This window comes from Perca flavescens, chromosome 13 (genome assembly GCF_004354835.1).
Source record: "Perca flavescens isolate YP-PL-M2 chromosome 13, PFLA_1.0, whole genome shotgun sequence".
NCBI classification, from domain to species: Eukaryota; Metazoa; Chordata; class Actinopteri; order Perciformes; family Percidae; genus Perca; species Perca flavescens.
The window spans coordinates 8,488,068-8,510,834 of record NC_041343.1 but is presented as its reverse complement, the minus strand read 5'-3'; the positions used below and the strand labels follow the sequence as shown (position 1 = coordinate 8,510,834).

At 42.3% G+C, this 22,767-nt stretch overlaps 1 protein-coding gene across 2 annotated transcripts in view; it reads right to left on the bottom strand.

Annotated features, from left to right (window-relative positions):
* Positions 1 to 857: 857 nt before the first annotated feature.
* Positions 858 to 22,767, bottom strand: part of zzef1 (zinc finger, ZZ-type with EF hand domain 1) — a 42,672-nt gene continuing 20,762 nt past the window's right edge. The window contains exons 34-54 of one of the 2 annotated variants that reach the window (XM_028595924.1): positions 22,313 to 22,451; positions 22,040 to 22,205; positions 21,670 to 21,932; positions 20,826 to 20,998; positions 20,298 to 20,493; positions 20,012 to 20,175; positions 15,633 to 15,913; positions 14,264 to 14,438; positions 14,038 to 14,170; positions 13,720 to 13,946; positions 13,279 to 13,587; positions 13,080 to 13,180; positions 12,798 to 12,933; positions 12,309 to 12,668; positions 12,036 to 12,179; positions 11,623 to 11,791; positions 11,409 to 11,507; positions 11,119 to 11,284; positions 9,428 to 9,578; positions 6,591 to 6,662; positions 858 to 3,368 (exon numbers count right to left, since the gene is read on the bottom strand). In XM_028595924.1, coding sequence (XP_028451725.1) covers positions 3,288 to 3,368; positions 6,591 to 6,662; positions 9,428 to 9,578; positions 11,119 to 11,284; positions 11,409 to 11,507; positions 11,623 to 11,791; positions 12,036 to 12,179; positions 12,309 to 12,668; positions 12,798 to 12,933; positions 13,080 to 13,180; positions 13,279 to 13,587; positions 13,720 to 13,946; positions 14,038 to 14,170; positions 14,264 to 14,438; positions 15,633 to 15,913; positions 20,012 to 20,175; positions 20,298 to 20,493; positions 20,826 to 20,998; positions 21,670 to 21,932; positions 22,040 to 22,205; positions 22,313 to 22,451 — 3,705 coding nt within the window. In that variant the 3' untranslated portion in view covers positions 858 to 3,287. The remainder of the gene's footprint in view (positions 3,369 to 6,590; positions 6,663 to 9,427; positions 9,579 to 11,118; positions 11,285 to 11,408; positions 11,508 to 11,622; positions 11,792 to 12,035; positions 12,180 to 12,308; positions 12,669 to 12,797; positions 12,934 to 13,079; positions 13,181 to 13,278; positions 13,588 to 13,719; positions 13,947 to 14,037; positions 14,171 to 14,263; positions 14,439 to 15,632; positions 15,914 to 20,011; positions 20,176 to 20,297; positions 20,494 to 20,825; positions 20,999 to 21,669; positions 21,933 to 22,039; positions 22,206 to 22,312; positions 22,452 to 22,767) is intronic. The other variant, XM_028595925.1, reaches the window with a different exon arrangement.

Genomic DNA, 22,767 nt, shown 5'->3' with positions numbered 1-22,767 from the left:
TATATATATATATATATATATATATATATGGTTTTGTCACTTGTCACGTATTGATTATTGGAACTGTCTTCTCTTTGGTTTACCCCACAAGTCCATCCATAAACTCCCAATTGTCAATTGCCAAAACACCTCATCTCAACAAAGTATCACCCAGCTCTAGCAAGGCATCTCCATATCAGAACATTACAGTCACTGTAAGCTTTTTGGGTTTCTCTCTACCTTCATGGCGGCTCCTTTTCACCTTGGGTAAATGGGAGCACCGGATCCTTGGAGGAAAAGAAGCAGAGACAGAGCAGAGGGGAGACGGGCAGGAGGAGGGCAGGCAGGAGAGCTGACTCACTCCGGCGTGGGGGCTTTGGTGGCGCAGAGGGGGCACTGAATCATCTGCAGCCTTATTGAATATTTCCTCCATTTGATGTCATTATCACCCCAGCGATCATCACTCCCATCATCAGCACTGTCCCTGAGACTCCAGATTCCAGGCAGGGGGAGAGATAGAGGAGGCAGAGCAGTAGGCTAGCTGAGGTAAAACCAATGTGCAAGAAGAGACTGAATAAACAGAAGGCATACCAACATTCTGCTTGGACAAAATTGAATTTTTAAGATTGCTGAATAGAGCTATTTGGCTGAATATGTGTGGATGTCTGTGATAAAGTGTAAGTGAGGTTTTCTTAGAGGTAAAAGGGCTCTAAGCAGCGCCGTGAAAGAGAACTATTGACGTTGGATCACAGAGTACAGTATCTGCTGGCAGGGAGTGTGTGGGCTCTAATCAATGCCGACTGAGGGATCGATACATTATTTGTTGATGCACAGAATTTCTCTGTAGAGCCTACACATAGAAGAGAAGACAGCAGTAGTTGTATTTAAGTCATTTCTATTTTTAATAGAAATGGATTACATTTCAACCCAAGCATTAAGTGGTTTCGGTTTTTTTTAACCCTACATTTTTTTTTTTTCACCTTCAATGTGCCATGCATACAAAATCAGAATCAAAGTGTCCGTCTGTTAGTGCCCAATAAAGTTTATATTTGTAAGGGGTTGATATCAAAGTCTTTTTCCTGTGCAATTAATATTCACAGAAATGTACATTCAAATTAGTCAGCCTCATATCAAGCATCCTCGCAAAAAAGAAACCAACATTAAAAGTAAAAAGTTACAAAAAAAACGTCAAATTAAACAATATATTTCTCTTTTAAAATATAATTAATAACTATTCGGCTAACATGAGTTAAATTATGATTGCTTCATTTTTAACCATAGGCACGTGGTAGATAAGTGAGGCGTCGTAGAAGCCAAATGGAGGCCATGTATCTCTTCCACTCTCCTCGCTGCAGCTGATGTTTGTGTAAACAAAACCACTGAGCTGTTCTACGGTCCCTGTAGGGACCAGTTCAAAAAAATTAAAGTAAAAATAATAATAATAATAATAACTGAACAAAGTTTAAAGGTTTCCTCTGCTCCAGCTTCTCACCCCGGTAGGCTATCCGATATGTGACAGAGAAGGAACTCTACCGGGAGCTCTTCCAGACACGTTTCATGGCTCACAATGATTGGTTTCTTTGGTATAAACCACCACGACTTTGTGCAACTAAAAGAATCTCTTCATCTGAAATGAATACAATAATGATTGGAAAACACCCGCCCAATGGATTTGTCAACATACAAAACTTGATGCCTTCTTTACCATGAACGTACATGACTGATCTCTGTGGAAGTGGCTACAGGTGGATCTCGGCTTTAATAAAATGTGGGGTTATAGTGTAATGTGAATGAAAGTCACATTAAAAACATTTAAGGAAGCGCCACACCGATTATCTGTGTAATTACAAAAGATGAGGTAATTCAGTATTAAAGATTTTCAGCTTACAAAATGTGAGATGTGTTACTAGTGAATAAGTGGGATAACGTGTCAATGGCACGGTCGCCTTTATCAGTGTCATCTTCGATTCTTAAATTTTGTGATGTGAGCGAAAGCAGTCCGTCGGTGTATCGGTGGGGATCAGCAGTGTTTGCTCGGTTATGGCGATTTGTGGAACGGCACCAGTATTGTCACGTTCACTACGATACACAAGGTGTGCGGGACATGATAGTGCGATACACTATAATTTATGATTCAGCTGGTCTTTCTTTCTGTGAAAAATAAATCAGGACTGTCATGAAGTGTTAAACTTAATTATAAATTAGATAAAATAAAAATAATGAATAAATAAATCCATGGATAAAACTGAAGGCCTTTGAAGATTTGGGGTTTTCTCCATGAATTTGTTGTCGTTGCCGTTATTCATTTTCACAAACCTCATTTGACATCATAATGGTCTTTCATTCATTCACTAGTAATGGAGTGGAAATTCTTCAACATATTGATAGAATAACATGGAGGAATGCATTGCAATAGTATATTATCACAGTTTTCCCTCAGCTGCAATGTCTTTCATCCTATGCAAAGACTATGGCTATTTGAGTATCATCTTAATCCTGTTCAGCCCCTAAAGTGGGTCTTAGGGCACGTTACACTTACTCATATATATGTTTTGGATGTCTGCGAAGATAGACTGATCCTTCCATTCAACGGGAGCCCTAAAATCATCTACATCTGTTGTCTGAAAAGGAAAGAATGATTATAGGGAAGGAAGGAGGAGAGAAGATGGGTAGGAAGAAGACGTGTAGATAAAATGAAAGAAGGAAAGGAAAAGGAAGGAGTGGAATGAGCTAGTAGGTCAGTACTTTCTCCCCGTGGTGACTAATGAGCCTCCACTGTCCTGGACAGTATTTTTAGGAGGCTCTACATGTCCGCTGAGACGTGCAAGTCACCGAGGTGACCTGTTTTCACCATGATCAACTACGTAACCCACAGTGGCCGCTGTTTAGAAAGAGCAAAGGCAGGAAACAAAAAGGAATATACTTCCCATTGAAGGTCATGAATTTGGCACACTTCATGTCCTTTAGCACGGCATCTCCAAGTAATAAAAAATAAAAATAAAGAGAGAGACCCCGCAATTTTCTTTCCTGTTCCAGTGAATGCACATGCTGATATACTGGATTCACCTAAGGCAAAAAGGATTGTGAGTATGTGTGAAAGGTGCTCTTTGAGTAGCCCTCCACAGCTCCTGTGCAGAGTACTGCAGAGAGTTATTGGAGGGGAGGGGGTCCTTGAGAAGGAAAGCACTGGATGGTCAGGAAGGACTTTCTCCCTCGCCTCCCCGTTCCTTGTTCACAGTGAACCAGCTGAGTCAGAATGCGTCCCCCCTTCAGGTTGTTCCTCCTCCTTTTTTCACTCCGTCCATCTCTCAAGGGGACATGTTGAGTAGCTTGGTAGATTTATTGGGGTAATTGATAGCCAGGCTGATGGCAGCGATGTTCTTCAGAGCCTACACAATGAAAAATGTATGTGAATGAAATACAGTTGAATCAGTGCAGGGAGAGAAAACCGAGAACAATGAATTGTGAATTCATATTAAAACGAGACATAAAAAAACCCCCCAAAAAACTTGTTTTTCACCTGTGCACTGCATGTTGAGTGATGATACACATGCAAATTTAGGGTGACTACACGGATGAATCAAGGACTTCTGTGCAGTTAAGGTATCCTTATTTAATAAACAAAAGTGCTTAACAGATTGAACTGCTCCCTGCAGGTTGATGGTACTTTATCAGTAAGTGGGCTGTCTTGGTCCGGAGTATGACAACTACTGACCAGAGGGTCATTAAATCGGATATGGTTCTCCAGAGGAGAGAATTTCTTGGTTTTGGGGTCTCCCATTTTGTGAACAGTGCCACTATCAGGTCAAAATCTCTTTTGGTCTGGGAACATTTATACTTGAAAAACCTAAGGTCAGATTGCAACAAAATTGCCTGTGGAGTCCCCAGAGCAGTCCTGTAGCCAGTAATCATTAAAAAACGATAAGGGAAATAATAAAAAATACTGTCAACAATGTTGCTGGAATGGAAATCAGGGTTTGATATAGTTGCGTTTTCATTTCAACAGGCTGTTGCACCAGTTTGCATTATGACCCTTATGCAAGATTCACAATATGTTTTCAATGTCATCGGGTTCTGGCCCAAACTTTGCTGCCACAACAGATCAGTAGGCCTACAGACAAATAACTAGCAGACCCTTTACAAAACATTACAGGAGCCATACGGAAAAAGCTACCGCTTCTCGCAATAGTAACAGAACTAAAAAAAAAAGATACTGTGGGTGACAGAGACCAGGAGAGTGGGGCGTAACATGACATTAAAAAAAGGCCTACCAGAAAAATGCGGAGTTTTTTTGTGATTGTTGCGGGAAAAAAATCCTTGATTATGCGGCACGTTTTCTTATATTTATGAAATTTTATGCGCTGAAATTGCGGGAACTTGCAAAAACTGTGGTTTGATGAAAAAGAGAAAAAAAAAAGTGATTCCCCCAACACCCTGCTTTTCGATGATGTTCACGTCACGTAATTACGTCACTTCATAACGTTCCCATGGCAACAGGGGAAAATGGCTGCTCTTGTGTGAAGTAAACGCAACATTTTTCAACTTTCTGCTAAGATATAGTATGTGTCTTTTTTGCAACAAAAATGCGGGGATTATGAAATCATGCAAGCCCCGCATATTTTGCGTGGAAATCGGCAATTTATGCAGCAAAAGTATGGCGTATTTGAAAAAATGCGGCCCCCACATAAATATGCGGACTTTGGCTGATTATGCATCGAATTATGCGATCGCATAATCGCGTTTTTCTGGCGGGACTGATAATAGTAATAATACAATACAAATACACCTCACCCACCTGGGGGTGTGTCTGCTTTTTGGAAGATGCGGGTGCGTAATGAGGGGGGCCCACAATGCACCATGTGCAGGCGCATGGTGGTAATGTATGAAATACAGCCACTGTACCAATAAAATACGCTGGTTACATTAAGTTATTCAAACCTACACAGTTTACAGGGTGAAAAAGAGTTTTTGTAAAGTTGGGACATGAAGTTTAAGCAGCATATATATATAGTTTTGGGTTACTTGGGGGCAGCAGAACAAGCTGTGATACAGACACAGACAGCTTACAGTGGTTTTATCAGAGCTTGTTTGCTGAAAAGAGCTGCCGGCTGTGGCTGGAAATGAATTTGGTGAGGTTGGTGAGGTTGGTGAGAGTGGTGAGGTTGGTGAGAGTGGTGAGGTTGGTGAGAGTGGTGAGGTTGGTGAGAGTGAACCAAAACAGTATAGCTGTGGGCTTTAAAACAAAACAATGACCTGAAAGATACTCAGAAAGCGCTGTAGAGTCAGGCGAAAATTCTCTTTTGTAACTACAAGTGACACCCTACACAAAATGTCATATTATCCATTGTTCATATTAAAATCATGATTAGTGCAGCTTTAACTTAATGAATACTACATGATATACCTGTTAACTCAGTTGCAGCAGCTGCTTCCGAGTCTCACGTAAAATATTTTGTTATTTCCTATCAAAATTTCCTGCAGAAGATACCAAATGTATTTATTTTTTAGGTTTGAGACTAAATGATTATGCTCCCCTCTGCACATTCACTCTTGTGGCTGTTCAATCATTTTAAAGTTTTTCTTGAAAAATACCCTTCACCTAGGTATTTCCTTGGAGCGGAGAAGTCCCATACAACACCAGGTAATGCCTCCACACAGCAGTACATGCTGATTTAGATTGTTTGGTAGGCAATTCCTTTGCAAATGTCATATCCAAAAACACAGGTATGTTACACTGTTTTTCATTTTTAATTGGGTATATAACAGGATAGATCAAAGCCACAGAGTAGTGGAGTGAACATGATCCTCGGAACACTGCAATTTGTGTTGTGGTTATATAAAAAAACTCCCCAAAAACAACAGGCCACTAACTTGAAAAGAGAACTCGAAGAAAATGGAGTCCCCAATGATTGAAATTGTTTTGTTGTGGGTGGCTCTTTTCCAGCCCTTTGAAAGTGAACCTCGGCCATTTTACTTTTGGACTTTGCATCACTGTTATCATAATAGTTATGACTACTGCCAAGTCATCTATGCTTGTGTTTTCAACCTGACAGGTATTAGGTAACTGCTCAACAGAACCGCCCACAATGTTTGTTCACCACCCCGCATCCTGTGCTCCTCTTAACTGCCCTCAGGCTCCTCCGCTGTGTAAAGCAGGGTCCACATTAAAGGCAACGCTGTGGCTCGCTGTGCCACAAGTTATAATGGACTGTAATTACCAAATACATTAGTCCTGAGTGTGGCCCACACATATTCAAAACAGGGGGAGGGAGGTGCAGAGGGATCTGCTGGGTGTCAACGGCTTGGTGATTCACTGGCAAAAGAGGCTCTAGCCGCGAGCTGACTCACAGCCACTAAAGACCAACGTTCAACTAACGGGACTGCGTGTTTAAGAAGGAGAGTTGCATGATATTAGAACACTTCTGGGTGAGTGGACAACCTCTTTGAGCTACTATCATTCTTGTCAGGCAGCAATTCAAAACCGAAACAATCAAAGATGCCCTGAGAGAGCCTGGCTGAAAGCATGACTTTGAATTTAGAAAGGCAGAGGTCATCAGTGGTTCAATGCAAAAAAATAAATAAAAATAAAATAATAAAGGTTTAAGTCTTACCATTGCAGTGTGATTGAGGAGCTGCTCGTCAGTGGTCATGGCTAACAAGTACTCCTGGAGGATGCCCTGTGCCTGGAAAACACATCAAAGGCTGTAACAAGGGCGTCTTCTGCCATGTTTCCAAATGCAGCTCACAAAGAAATACAGATAATCTTGCAGGCCGGACAGTCATAAATAAAAAGGAACTTCCAAAGACTAGAGGTTACATAAGGGTTGAAGTAAGTTATAAATGAGGCCTGGTTCCCTGACCACTTTTCATCTCCATCTCGGCATCAAATTGAACAGCGGAATGTTGGAACAGTCAATCAAAATTATAAACAAACTGAAGAGCGCTTCCACTAAAGCCCTACGGGAGAAATATACCTCAGGTTACATAAGCACAAAGAGTTGGGGAACGCAGATAAGACTCGTAGCGGCTAAATGGGCTGAGACTGGCCAAATGGAGCTTTTACAGAGCTGGAGACACAGTCCAGAGCCCTGGTCCACCATCCATCTCGCAGCACCCCGAATGTTTATGCTTGGGAACATCCTAGAACGATTTGTACAGGCAGTAGTGCATGACACGCCGTTTTTGATTCCTTAATATAAATTTCACTTCCTGGGGTAAAGAGAGTTCATTGAATCTCAGCGGACCTGTCTGTGAACTCTGTGTGCGTACAAAGAAGGAAGACTGATGCTGGAACAGCACAGGCCACTAAAACTTTAAAATAAGCTGGTTTGAGGCTCAGATCCTAATATGGACACAGAGGATTACATAATGTGTCCAGTCCACTCATTAGCTTCCCATGATTTGACAGTAGTCATTACGGAGCTTTTGAACTCGTCATCACTGCAGTTAAGCTCATATGTCAACGCGACATGAGGGCCACCAACCCTAACTTAACTAACACCAATCCTTAATTGTTAGGGGGGTGATGACAGACAGGTGCACTTGGTTGTAGGTAGAGCACTGATCCTTACAGCTGATGAAGGTTTTCCAATATTTTTGTCCATTTCAGAATGGATATTAAACAGTGAATTTCCCCCTCTTTATTAGCCTCACCTTATTAGTCCTGCCTCTTTATAAAATCCTTTGTTAACAAATGCAGATGTAAAGAAGTCCAGTCAATCCAGTTGAATCCAATCTACATGGTGCAAAGCCGAGTTGTTTACTTTATTCAGGTTCAACTGACAGAAAATTCTTGTAATACGTTGAACATCCTGAACCAAGCGCAACACCAACCACGACTGACTGTGACAGCTGCCACAAGAGAACAGGTGTGTGGTTTTGTTAAGCAGACATACAGTAAGTAGAGCTGCAAAAAATAATTGATCAATTGATTGGTTGTCAACTATTAAATTAATTGCTAACTATTTTGATAATCGGTTTGAGTCATTTTTTATGGTGACAATTTTTTTTCTCTGATTCCAGGTTCTTAAATGTGAATCCTTTCTAGTTTCTTCACTTCTTCATGACCGTAAACTGAACATCTTTGAGTTGTGGACAAAACAAGACCTTTGAGGACGTCATCTTGGGCTTTGGGACAACATTTTTCACCATTTTCTGACATTTTATAGACCAAACAACTAATCAAGAAAACAATTACATTATTCGACAATAATAGTAATAAAATAATAGTTGGTTGCACACCTAATCAAAATGTATTTGCTGACAAAACTCAGATGGGGGAGGTGAATGGGTCCACCTCTATCTGTTTTGAAACAACCCGTGTGTGTGTGCCCTTGTGCAAAACACTCCCTCATTGCAAACAATTCCATCAATGTGTCTCCATGAGCTGGAGGTGGCGAACCACTGCTGCACACACACATTTGTGTTGCGTTGATGAAAGACGGGTCTTGCTCTGCGATGACACTCTGCTGGATGGAGGCGCTCGGACGTGCCGCACACCAACACGGGTCTATCATTGCAAACAGAACACTGACGTGTCCATGAAGGGCATCCCAGGCAAAAGTACTGCTGCGTACTGCTACTGCCCCCTGGTGTTTGTCCACACATGCTTAAGCAACTCACACAACGTTCAGTCGGTGCAGATGGGAGCACAGAATCCATCCTGAATGACAAGTCAACTGATGTGATTTTATTGTCAGATCAAGCAGCAGCCTCAGACCTCACTGACCTACCCAGAAGGGGACAGGAAAGGTAGTGCTTTTCTGGGACTGTCTGGTTCAATCGCATCTACAGATGGGAAACTCCTGGCTGACGGCATGCTCATAATCCTTGAGAATTCTCCTAATCAATTATTCAAGACAATTGAGGGAGAGATAGAGAGAGAAAGAGAGAAAGAGAGAGAGAGAGAGCCCATACGCATCACAAAATGGATAGCGTCTCTGCCTCTCCCAAACAGTGTGCAGGGAGCCGCTGTGGCACTGTGCTGTCTGGCAGATGGCAGGGCCGGGCTTTGGCCGCAAGCCCAGCACAGAACAGGTGGGTGGGAGGACAAACATGCTCATCTCACAGAGAGACAGATATAGATAGAGGGAAGGGGGGAAAGACAGAGGTAAAGAATAAAATGTTGACTTAATTTTACTCACATCATTTCATTCAAATTGCCTCAAAGTGAATATGTTATTAAGCCAAAACAACAATGAAAGGAAGTATTTAAGGAAGAGAGACTAAAAAATGGTTTCTTTACAAATCAGCCTTATTCAGTCTATTCTATATTCAACCTCAAAGTCAATAATGCTGTCATCACAGCAAAAACAGCCAAAACAACTAAACAAATACCTAAAATGTCACTTAGCCACACCTCCAGCTTTAACAACACCTATACAACAGGAGATGTGGCCTGCATACGAGTGTTTGTGTGTGTGTCTGTGTGTGTGTGTGCGTCACTCACAATGGCACGGGCCTCTGCGATGAAGAAGAGTTCAGTGAGGGCTCGGTGAAGAGGCAGCAGCACCGTGATGCTGGTGGGATCCTGGCTTAGGCTGTTTTCCATAGTCATAAAGAGCTGCCACAGAGGTCGCAGCAGCGTCAGCTCACAGGCTCTGGAGTTCAGGGGACAAAAATCAATAGATGAACAAAAACATGTACCCAGGCACAACAGGACAATAAAGAGTTACATTCTGAGAAGAAGGAAAAAAGCAGCAAAGCTGTGGCTAGAAAAGAGACTTTTATCACCGCATTTACCTTGTACCCTCTAACAGTCATAAGCAGAGCAAAACGTGACCGTTAAAAAGATGTGGCCACAGACTTTTCATTGTGAATAGATCCCAAAAAGAAAATAAAAAAAGAAACGAGTGTTTAAGGATTATTAATGCTGATAAATCTGTAATGTTTCTAATGAATGAATCAATTCTATATCTATCTGTATGGCGAAGTACCATAAAACACATATACAGTGCTCAGAGATGCTCCCTGTAGTCTTCTATTGCTGTGTCCTGGTTGGTTAGGCTGTGTGTGTCCTGGTCAATGATGCCAATTATAAAGACCCCCCCCCCAAAAAACGTTTTAAGATGCTTGGAATAATAATTTGTGTCTGATACAGTCTTTCCTTAAAACGGTTCAATTCCCTTTCCATCACTGAAAAGGCACAGGCACATGTCACCACTGGACACAAGATGCCTACTACTTTACTAAAAGGTTCTCATTGTATGTGACCTGAAGGCTTCAAGTTCCCACATCACACTTATGTAAGTTGCATATAGAGTTGCAAAGTGGGAAGAGACATTTAGGACTGTTTCAGGAAGTCCCATTGATTTTCCCCCATACAGTAGGAGGATGTTACGTGACTCACAGTTGGAGCACTTCTACAGCTTTGATCGGCATGGAACTGTCCCCGTTAAATCATGAATGTAAAAGATAAAGAACTGCGTTAGAAAATATCAGATCCTTCAAAAAAGGTACAAGCTTGTGTGCACAAAAACAAAAAATTGGCTGCTGAAATTAAGTCCCTTTTAAATTGCGGGTAAATTACGCAACTATTGCAACGTGTTTTGTTCTCAACAAAGCGCTCTGATCTGCTCTTCTCTATGTCAACGGCGACCCAGGCTAATGGGTATATTAGTATTGAGACCCATTCCTCCTTCCAAAATGACACACAAAACATGATTTCTCAGAAGTTTAAATTATTAAAGCTGGGGGACATTAAATGTATCTAAAGGGTTGTTACGTTATCCAGGAGAGTCCCACGTATTTGTGTAAAGTAACATTACGGACATCGTTTAAAGAAAAAAATGTGTACAGAGTGGAAATACAGTTGTGTGATGTCATTGTGAACAGATGGTAGCCAAGTCAGTCTGCACACATGCAAATTCCTAACCACATCCTTCACCTCATTTCCACCCATGTCCTGGTTTTCCTACCAGGACATGAGGGATTTATCAAGGCTTTTATGCAAACCCTGTGTGGAGTCCTGCGCCTCTTGGAAAAACGACCTGCAGAGGTAAAAACATGTGCACTGGGTGCTTCTAACCATGACAATATAAGCCTACAGTTTTTATAACTTTCCACTGAGGACAGAAAAACTGTGAGAAGCATTGAAGAGAAGAGATTCAGAAGAAAAGAGATAGAAATGTATCCTCTTACGTCTGAGACTGACACTGCAGGAGGCGGAGCAACAAGTGAATGGCTTTGAGTCGCTGGTTCCCAGTCTGGCGACAGGCCACGCCCACCTGCCACTCCCAGATGTCAGCCAGTGGCAGGTGACTGAGCACTTGGTCGTCTGCTAACATTTGCTTCAGTATCTCAAAACCTGATAAGAGCAAAAGTGCAGAGAGGGTGACGACCTGACCAACCTGAAGATGCATGTTGGTAGATTCCAGAGTTGCTCTCTAACCAAATGAAACCGAGCGTGTATCTGTTTTAATGAGAAGTACCTGTCTGGAAACGTCCTCTGTGGCCTCCTGTAACCGTGAACTTGTAGCCCCACTCTGTGTTGCTCATGTCTGACATAAATCTGTAGTACAGGGTATCACCTGAGGGGAAACCCACACACATGTTGATAAACGGGATTTAAACACAATAGTCAACTATTTGTAATGTGAACACACAGAAACACACAGAAAACAACTTCTTTTAAATATTGCTCACCTGGAATCTCAAAATCGGGCCATCTCTGAGGGGAGCCACTGAAGTTGTGGACATCCTGGAGGAAATCACTGCTGCTGGACATGGTGAGCTCATCACAGCCTTCCTCTGTGTAGCAGCGGGAGTCAAACTTTACTGACAGGTAGATGGCCCCTGGGATGTGCACCTTGTCCTTAAAAAAAGAAAAAAAAAAAAAAAAAACAGACTAGAGTCTTCAAACTGAATTCAAAAAAGCCCTGTTTCAAATAAGGATCTGTACTAATAGCCATCTTTATTGCAAAGTCTTCTTTAAACGAAATACATTTCATAACAAGCGAAAAGGTTGAAACCGAGAAGATGGCATGACCAATGAGGAAATACAGTAATAAACTTCTTGAATACAGTTATGACTGTAACAGAAGATACAATTCACCCACCTCAAAGTTGGTGTTGTTGTCATATGGGTGTTTGGACTCTCTGATCTGCACAGCCATACCCGGCTCCTCCATGAACTGGCAAGCAGTGAGAGAGAGACTGCACAGCATACTCTGGCTGCAACCCTTCAGCACCCTCTGAAGAATCTGATCATTAACAGAGTAGGACAATCACATTAATCCACAAAAAACTTATAATGCATCATAATGATATGCTCCCTATACACACACACACACACACACAACACAAACTCCACATTGACTTCCCCCGCCCACCTTCTCCCAGAGCGGCCTCTCCTCCAGCTGCATTAACATGTCCAGGATGTAGGCCATGTGTGAGGCACCGCTCAGTTCTAGGGCCTCCTCGCTCAGCGCCGCCTCTGCGGGCCAGTCGGCCAGCAGCGAGGCCAGCACGTGGCGGGCGTAAAGCGTGGCGATGGCCTGGTTGACCTTCACCAGGTATTGACGAACTGCCCGATTGCTCCGCACATCCAGTTCCTTGTGCAAGAGAGCTGAACTTTTGGTGCGTCTCTGTTTCGCGTAGCTGAGCTGTAAGTCGCTCTCAGAATTTGTGATGAGCTTCTGGGCCACTACGTTGATCTCCTCTGTGGCTTTATCACAGTGACTGGGTTTAGACTGTGGGGAGTGGGGATATATCAGAATATTGACATATGACAAAACTTGACATCTCAAAACCTCTGTGTCATGTTGTTGGCAATTCATAATAAAATATGCTATATCAGGGCCCATTTTTAAACAACTCACCACGCATGAAACCACAATCATATCAGTGTCCACGGCCTTGGTGTTCCTCTCCTCAGAGCGCGGCCGCTTGGTAGGTTGCCACTTCTGAGCCAGCGTACGGATTGTCTCATCTGTTTTTATCTCTTCCCCATCAAATCTGAAAATAACACAAAGGCACAACACACAACAGAGAGGCAGTAATACAAAATATGACCTTTACTGCGATGGATCGTATAAAGTCAAAAAAAAAAAAAAAAAAAAAAAAGTCATTTAAAAAGAGATTCTCTATAGGTTGAGGCTGACCTCTTCTGCACCTCCAGGAAGAAGGAGTCAGTTCTCTTCATCTGCAACTCGTACATGGCTCGCAGGATGGGCAGAGGGGCGTTTAAGGCATCGTGGGTGATCTGCATAGGAGAAAAACAGGCATTTTAGATTACTACATCATACATCATACAATCATATTCATTTTACTCAATGTGTTTTTAGTAGTATCCCTCATCACCTGGAAGCAAATCTTTGTCTCTTCATCGAGTCCCTCTAAGGGGTCGGGCTTGTTGACGTCAGCTTCGTCAGCACAGCAGCTGGAGTGGTCAGAGTCCTGCTCCTTGTCCTGCTCTCTTTGGTCGCGCTCTGGGTCCTGGGCCATGGAGTGGATCTCCCTCTTAGAGGAGTAGAGCATGATGGAGAGAATCTCTAGATCCCGCAGCAACCACAGTTTGCTGAAGCCTGTCCCTTTGCTGCACTTCCTCACCAGCAGCTGGGTCAGTCCTGACTGCTGGATGTCCTCCAGAGCTTGCTCTACTCCATGTTTCTACACAAGAGGACACAACAGAATGACAAAACCACCTCTGGAATAATTCTTCTGATCTAAGCCACTTGTTTCTAGCCTAGAACCAAAATTCAGATTCTGGAGTTTTACGGATTCCTAGGTCATGGGAGTCACCTTCAGTGTGTTGTAGAGGCCTTTAAGAGCCAAGGACAGAACCCAGGAGGCCTCCACAGCATCAGGAGAGCCATTGTCCTGGATGGTCTGCAGTAGATGGCTGATGATAGTGGTGAAATTGATCAGGTAGCGGCTGAGCAGGGTCTTTGGGGAGTCCTGGCCCTCTGACCGCCCTGGGTGACAGGCTGCAGTGGAATCCTGAGACTGGATGAGTTGGTAGTCCTTCACTAGAAAGAAGAAAAAGCACACAGAGGGTTAATTCCATGTCTAATTCTACACAGCGGAAAAGTTATTAGAGTGTGCTACAACTGCACTAACCTGTTTTCCTCTTGCGTGTCTTAACGTCCACCACTGCAGCATGGTTCTTCTCTGTGAAGTGTTTGAGTAAGATCATGTTGTGCTGTTCGTTGGCGTTGTCAATAAACACCGTCTGGGTACCCACACACAGCACCTGATATACACAGAAGAGGAGTCACAACTGAGCTTAGAAAGTTAGGGAACACACTGCACTACTAACCTATGCTGTGGTATGTGTTCTACCTACCTCAGGGAAGCCCACCAGCACCAGCAGGGTGAAGAGGTTGGTGCGTTTGAGAGTTTGTGGCAGCTGCTGAATACAATGGTCAGTGAAGGCAGCAATGACTGTGTTCCACTCGGGACAAGCATTCAGACTGTGTAAAATATCTGCCACTGTGCACGCCCAATCCAGACCAATACGACTGCAAAACAGAAGAAAACAGGGGAAATATTAATATAACTATAAAAGCAAATATTTCCTTATCAGTTATCAACAGCACAAACACCAATGCAAACATCTATTAGCTTTCTGGCAAATAAGATCTCAACTGTGGGATTAAGAGATACCATCAGTATCTCAGTTCTACACCTGTTAGTATATTATTTATTAGATTTTGGTGGAGCTCATATGTGTAACGATCAAAACTAAACAAACACTGGATACAAAAAAAAGAAAGCAGGTTTTTAACTCACACAGGTGTAACTTAATCAAAGGGCCGGTTTGCAGAACATTTTTGTATTATTAAATATTATATAGATTATTGAAAATGGAATTTGAATGCCATGAATACACATGCAGCCTGAGATCAGATTGCTAACTTTTTTGTGCAATTTAACATGTAAGTCATTTTTACATTTGCTTTTATCAGGGTAGGAAAATATCTCACATGGCTGTTCTGGATCGTCTAAAATCCATGTCGGTGCTAACAAGTGCAGAGTTGTTTTTAATATTAAAAGGTCCCATGACATGGTGCTCTTTGGATGCTTTTATATAGACCTTTGTGGTGCCCTAATACTGTATCTGAAGTCTCTTTATATAGGCCTTAGTGGTCCCCTAATACTGTATCTGAAGTCTCTTTTATATAGACCTTAGTGGTCCCCTAATACTGTATCTGAAGTCTCTTTTATATAGACCTTAGTGGTCCTCTTATACTGTATCTGAAGTCTCTTTTATATAGACCTTAGTTGTCCCCTAATACTGTATCTGAAGTCTCTTTTATATAAGGTGGAGAGTGGGGGTGTGGCCTTGACCAACTGCCACTTAGCTCGTTTGAAAGCCATGATGTCTCTCTCTCTCATGGGTGGGCCAAATTCTCTGGGCGGGCAAAGCAGAGAAAGGGGAGGTAACCTTGCTCCTTATGACCTCCAGATTCCAGATCGGCCCATCTGAGCTTTCATTTTCTCAAAGGCAGAGCAGGATTCCCAGGGCTCGGTTTACACCTATCACCATTTCTAGCATTAGGCAGGCTGGGGGAACTCATATTATTGTTATAAAACCTCATAAAGTGACATTTTCATGCCATGGGACCTTTAATATCTGCAGGTGTGTCATCAAGAAAATTGATTTATGAACTACAATACATTTCCCTGGTGTCATCAGGTTTTTATTCTTTTACCTGTCCAAACAGACGGCCCCCAGGCTGAAAAGCAGCTGGGTGGTCTTCCAGCCCTGGGTGTCTGAAGTGGTTGCCTCTGCTTGTGCCAGGAAGTCATATTTGTCAGCCAGGGCCTCTGTGACGGCAGCGTCAGCCTCCATCGGAGGGATTCGGAGCAGCAGCTGACCCAGTAGTCCAAGGGTGAGGTGGAAGGTCTCGTTGAGAGAGCCAGCATTGGAAATGACTGCCCTGAAAAGCTTGGGCAGGATGGAGTTCAGACTGGGCAGAGACAGGGTGCTACCCTGAGGACACAAGAAAGACAAGGTAAATGTTAGGGGTGGGAATCTCTTGGCACCTCACGATTCGATTCCGATTCAGAGGCCCACGATTCGATTCTAAACCGATTAAAAAAAATTGTATGTACATTTCCAATGCGTGATTTTTGAAAATATACTTATAAATCTGAGTTTGCTACTCAGAGTTTGCTAATCACTTCCTAGACAAAGCAGCTAGACAAAGCTTAGATTTTGACATATATTTGTCACACACAAGTTTTAATGAAATGTTTAGTCTACTGAGGTTTTTATTTTGTAGTCATTCCATGCTTAAGCCTTATACATGCTTGTGGAAGTCACCTTCTCTCCCAGTAATCTTCCGTGTCAGAGCCTCAGTCATGTTTTAAGGAACACGCCGACTTATTGGGAATTTAGCTTTTTCACCGTAACCCCCAGAGTAAGACAAGTTGGTACATACCCTTCTCATCTCCGTGCGTGCTGTAATGCTGTCTGACGGTTCCAGCATTAGCTTAGCCTAGCACAGATCCTGCAGGTAACTGGTTCCAACTAGCCTGTTCCTATTTACATGTTGTGATTTGTAGAGTCACAGCGTGTACAAAAAATAACCTAACATGAGACCGGGAACTATATTCTCAGACAGGCTTGCTGCGAGCATATCACTCCGCCCACGTACTATATTCTTCCGCCTGAGAATATAGTTCCCAGTTTGTTTACAGTTAGAAGACGGCTGTGTCTCATGTCATTTTTTTTTTTGTACATGATGTGACTCTATAAATCATAACATGTAAATACGTTATGTTGGCGTTATTTTGTCACTTATTCGGCAGTATTCAGCAGTAGGATTGCTGGAACCATTCACCTGCATGTTCTGTGCTGGCCTGATGCCGCTGGAGCCGTCAGACAGCGTTACAGCACGCACGGAGATGAGAAGGGTATGTATCGACTTGTCTAACTCTGGGGGTTACTACGGTGGCCGAGACGGTTCAACACAAACGCAAAAGCCACAACACAAACGCAAAAGCCACAACACAAATGCAAAAGCCACAACACAAATGCAAAAGCTACAACACAAATACATAAGGGACAACAAAAGTGAGTGACAACAGAAGTCAGCGTATGAGCAGGAGGAAATTTCTTGCATGTTTGAGAAGTAATTGAAATATGGTTCTTTGCTAATTAGGATTATCGTACTTTTGCTATGTGAGTGTCACAAATAAGCAATGTTGTTCAATATCTTTGTATTTTCATGTATGTACTCTCCATATAGGCTACAAAGGAAAGTGTGTGTGTGTGCCTATTTGTAGGGGTAAGACTAAGGACATGCAACAAAACCACAGACTGTACAAATGGTAATATACAGTCTATGAACAAACCCTTTTACATGGCTTTAAATACAGTGTAAACACAGGAGTCCATAGTCTGAATTTATTTTTATTAGTAAGCACGAAGCAAGGTCATTTTTAAATTTCTGGGTTTATTTCATTCAGACCAACCCATGTATGTGTGTATGTATGACATATAACGCCCCTAACACTATAATAGGCAGCATATTGAAGGTAAAACAATTAGCATTCACTTTAAACATCTGTTTACAGTAAACATAACCACACACACACACACACACACTTTCCAAACCAACAGTATCGAGGGAATTTGCCACTGGGATCTGATCGCTAACCAGATAGATAACGGTTAACAAGTTACAAGCACGTAACAGTGGGATATAATATTTGTGTGATTTAAACAGCTTCACTAAACGTGACAAACTATAGACTTTAAATGTAGGACTCGCGGGTAAAAGACGCTGGGCGCCATTTAGATAACGTTATAGCTGTAGCTTCGTAGCCTAAATAGCAGATTACATATTAAAATAAAAGAAGATATTGAACAATGCTGCTTATTTGTGACAAACACATTGGGACAGAAATCATAATGAGCAAGGAACCATGTTTTACTTACTTCTCAAACAAACAAGAACTTTCCTCCTCCGGCTCCGTTTGTCAACCACATCTGCTTCCAGCTTATGTATTTATGTTGTGGCTTTTGCGTTTGTGTTGTGGCTTTTGCGTTTGTGTTGTAGCTTTTGCGTTTGTGTTGTGGCTTTTGCGTTTGTGTTGTAGCTTTTGCGTTTGTGTTGTGGCTTTTGCGTTTGTGTTGTGGCTTTTGCGTTTGTGTTGTAGCTTTTTCGTTTGTGTTGTGGCTTTTGCGTTTTGTGTTGTGGCTTTTGCGTTTGTGTTGTGGCTTTTGCGTTTGTGTTGTAGCTTTTGCGTTTGTGTTGTAGCTTTTGCGTTTGTGTTGTGGCTTTTGCGTTTGTGTTGTAGCTTTTTCGTTTGTGTTGTGGCTTTTGCGTTTTGTGTTGTGGCTTTTGCGTTTGTGTTGTAGCTTTTGTATTTGTGTTTTAGCTTTTGTGTTTGTGGTGTGGCTTTTGTATTTGTGTTGAACCGTCTCGGCCACTGTAGGGTTACGGTGAATAAGCTAAATTCCTAATAAGTCAGCGTGTTCCTTTAAAGGGGGATAACTGGCTTCTTAGAACATGAAATATGAGGTGGTCAGATGTAATGGGATAAAGTAGATGAACAGCCTATATGTGTTCTGCATTATTATTTAATGTATATCTTATTTAATCATGTGTATATATACAAAATGTAATTTATTTTTTCCTTTTGGCCCGTTTTTTTTTCTGCACTCTTGCCTAAACTCTAAGTTGTTGTCCATTATCCCATCCTCTTTCAGTCACTCTGTTTTTTGATTTGTACTTGTTTGGAGACAGTAACTTTTAAATAAAAATCAACACATATAAAAAAAAAAAAAAAAGCTTAGCTTAAAGACTAGAAACAACTTGTCTGGCTCTGCCCAAAGGAAACAAAATGTGCACCTCTAAAGCTCACTAATAAATACATCATCTCTTGTTCGTTTGTGCCGAAAATCTGTACAAAAAATAATGTTTAAAAATGACACATTGTGGTTTTATCAGAGTTATGTGTGGGACTATTTCTTGACTAGGAACAGTAACGTCCTGGAGTCTCGCTGGTTGCCTGGCAACCTCAAGGTGTTGACAAGACTCCAGGAAGTCACTGTACCTGCCCAAGAAGTTGTCCGGCACTTAACTCCCCGTAAAACAGTTTTGTTTGGTGTAAACAAACTTGACTTGATAATGTGTGAGTTAGTGAGCTTTAGAGGTGCTGGTTGGCAGATTTTGTCACCTTTGGATAGGGTTGGGTACCGAAACTCGGCGCCAATAGGGCACCGGTTCCGATGTAAACAGTAGTAACGAGAACGAATAAGAAAAAAAATGTTGGTGCCTTATTTCGGTGCCTGACTTTACACTAAACTCGACAGCAGGTAATGTTAGCCTACCTTTAGCTAGCAGCTGGATTAATCACGGTTAAAGTGCTGACAGCTAACTTTAAAGAGTGTAAAGTGTGACTGGATTTCAACACCGGGACGCAACAGTGTGCTCTGCAGCACAGCAGCTGCCGACGTTGGAAAAACCATTGACATATGGGAAAAACACAGACGGTGCGTTCACTGAAACTGGTAACCTACAGCTTCGCGGTGCATTCAAAGTTGTTGTAAAATACACTTTTCCCACCTGGTGGTTGTTTTTGTCATTCAACAGCAATTTACTGGTGAAATAAGTTATTGTTTATTGTAAGTTATAGTTATTACATTACTAATAAATAATTTATTCTGGCCATATGGCCGTAGTAATAAACAAGTTGTTCTTAAATGTCGCCGACTGTTGGGTAGTACCCTTCTTTTTTTTTTTTTTTTTTTTTACTTTCTTAAAAAGTATCGGTTCAGGCACCGTTTAGGCACCGTTTAGGCACCGGCACCGTTTTAAAAGTACCGAAACAAACCCAAACAATACCCAACCCTACCTTTGGACAGATCCAAACTAGCCGTTTCCCATACTTACTACACTTATACTAACTTGCTGCTGGCTATAACTTCATATTTAATGCACAGATACGAGAGAAGTATCAATCCTGTCACCTAACTCTCGGCAAGAAAACAAATAAGCGTATTTCCCAAAATGTAGACCGATTTTGATAGCGTTACATAGACTCTCAACCCTAAAAACTGGTCTTTGGTTTCACTTACTGGTTTGGCTGGTGGCAGCATGGCTGCTAGTAGTCCAAGGATCCTCTCTCTGGAGCACTCTGAAAAGACATGCTCCTGAAGGGGAACCTGGGGCAGCCTCTCATCGGTCTCCTTGACAACGTCAGATGCTGGAGAGTTAACTGTTCCTGGACCAGACTCTGAAGCTGAGAATGAGTTAAAAAAAAAAAAATACAAGGTTGATCTAGGCAACTAAGAGATAGTCATAACCACTACTTAAAACAATCAGAGCTGTAATCAGCCTGTTGCAGGCAGTCTCAGAACTTACGTCGAACCACAGGAGAGAGGGGGTCCTCACTGGTCATAGAAGGAGTCTGGCTGAGGCTGGAAAAGTCCAGGGTGTCTTGGGTAACTAGCTTTCTTTTGTCCCCCTCTTCAGTGCTTGGGGGGGACCACACCTCTGGAGGAGCAGGGGGAGGAGAGCCCCTGTCCTTTGCCTTGTTCTCCTTAGCTGATGGTTTACTCTAGTGGTGAGAGGATAGCAACAATTCAGTAGGTTAACAGTCCAGCAGTATGAGCCCTGCATTACCTAGATTATAGACTCAACAAGAATAGACTGAATGTATGTATTTCTACCTATTTTTGTACATCAGCTAGAACATTTCCAGACATGTTTTGTGTGTAAATTGAATAATGTGACCTAGTGAATATTTATAGATGTGTATAGCACAAATATCTGCTATGTTTGTTTAGTTTTTTGATCTTCTTCATGCCACTGTAATGATCCACTCCTCCAACATAGATTATTCAATCTTTGTATTAGCTTATAAGCCTTAAGGGGACTTCTGTTCCTTACCTTGTCCCTGGGAGATGACGGGGAGCAGATTGCTGCAGTGCTGCCAGGGAGAGAGGAGGTGTCAGTGGCTGTGCTGAGCTCCTGAGAGGACTCTGGAGAGACTGGACACAGCTCACTATCAGAAGCTGATTCATTGGACGACAGCAGAGCCAGCAAGGCTGAGGAACGTAGACCTGCGTGGAGGATGGCATAGAAAGGTTTGCCATGAAAGCACAAAATATAATTAAATTAAAATACAGGTAAGGAGAGAGATACTATGTGACACATGGACAAACACAGAAGCGCCCGCCTTTAACAACTCAGACATTCTGAAAAGGCTTTGTGTTGTTGAACCCAAGCTCATCAAAAAATGGATAGAGGAAACGTTTCTGTCCCAAGCTCACTGTTTTGTTTAAAGGAATAGTTCTACAATTTGGGAAACACTCACTCGTTTTCTTGCCGCCTTATATGAGACGGTCAATACCACTCTTGCATCCATACGCTAAATATGAAGCTAGAGCTAACAACCTCGATCTAGGTTATAAAAAATCCTCTTCATCTCTAAAACTCATTAATTAGCATGTCATATTATCTAGTACAATCTGTACAAAACCTGAAATGGCCAGCATGTTGAATTCCTGGAGTCTTTTCATCCCTGTGATTTGCACATTATTTAAGTTTTTTTAACCGTTTGCCCCTGCTTCTAGTCTTTATGCTAAGCTAAGCTAACCAGCTGCTGGCTCTGGCTTCATATTTAGCATACAGACTTCTCATCCAAGTGTCAGCAAGAAAGCAAACAAGTGTATTTCCCAAAATGTCGAACAATTTCTTAAAAAAAAAAAACTGAATTCTGGTTGGTACTTACCTTTGCCAGTCTGCCCCTTGAGCAAACAATCAGTGATGAGTTGGGAGCAGTATGTCTGCAGCCCTGAGGCCTGGCTCAAGGTGTTGCTGTCCAAAGACTCTCCCTCCATCTGCTTCTGACTGCATAGTTCGGACGTGTAGAGGGCCAAAGCAGCAAACAATAACCAGGAGTAGTTGTGGATGTAGGGCTGGATCAAGCGGTGACGGTCGCTGATTCGTATGGTCACCATGGGGTACACTGTGATCCGATGGGTGGGCAGGTGGCTGCACATAATCGAACATTAAAAAAATGATTGAAGTCAACAACTCAGGAGGTAAACCACTAAAAGCTAAGTGTGTTTTAACAGCATGAGAAACTATAAATGTGTCACCTGTCGGGATACTTCTTTGCATTGTAACAACCAAAGCACAGGTCAAAGTCCTCACAGACGTTGCAGTTGATCCTGCTGCCTACAATGAGCCCCTGGCAATGGTCACAGGCGTATTCCATGTTCACCATCTCATGGTCATCCTCATGGCCCTCAGGCTTGGCACCACCTGGTCAAAAACACACACATTCACATTTAGGGTTGCTCTTATGCCCTTGTCAGACTTTATGATTAGGGACTACACGAGTGTATGAGTAGTTGAGTGTATGAGCTCACTGAGGAAGCAGGTCTTGCAGAGGTCCATATCCATGCACTGCAGACATCGGTAGCGGTGCCAAGGTGCCATCCTCTCGCAGCCGTCACAGGAGATCACAACATTGAGCAGGTCACAATAACGCGCAATGAACATGTGCATCTGTGGATTAAACCGGGTTAAGTACACAGTGTTATTGTCGTCAAACTTTCCGACCTATGCTTTGCAAACATTTGCATGGATCCTAGCTCAGTCTACTTGGAAATATTTACCTACTTAAAGCTTGTTAAACTTCATCACACGCAAACAGCATTGAAGAAGAAGTTTTTTTGGATTGGGTCATATTATGTGTAAATATTACAGTATCTACCTCAGTCTTAACCATTACTGTGTGTATGGGTTTGTGTGGGTCTGTATTAAAACAGAAATACACAAAATGTGTGTGTTTCAAAGACTCGTGTGCAGTAACGCTAACGCA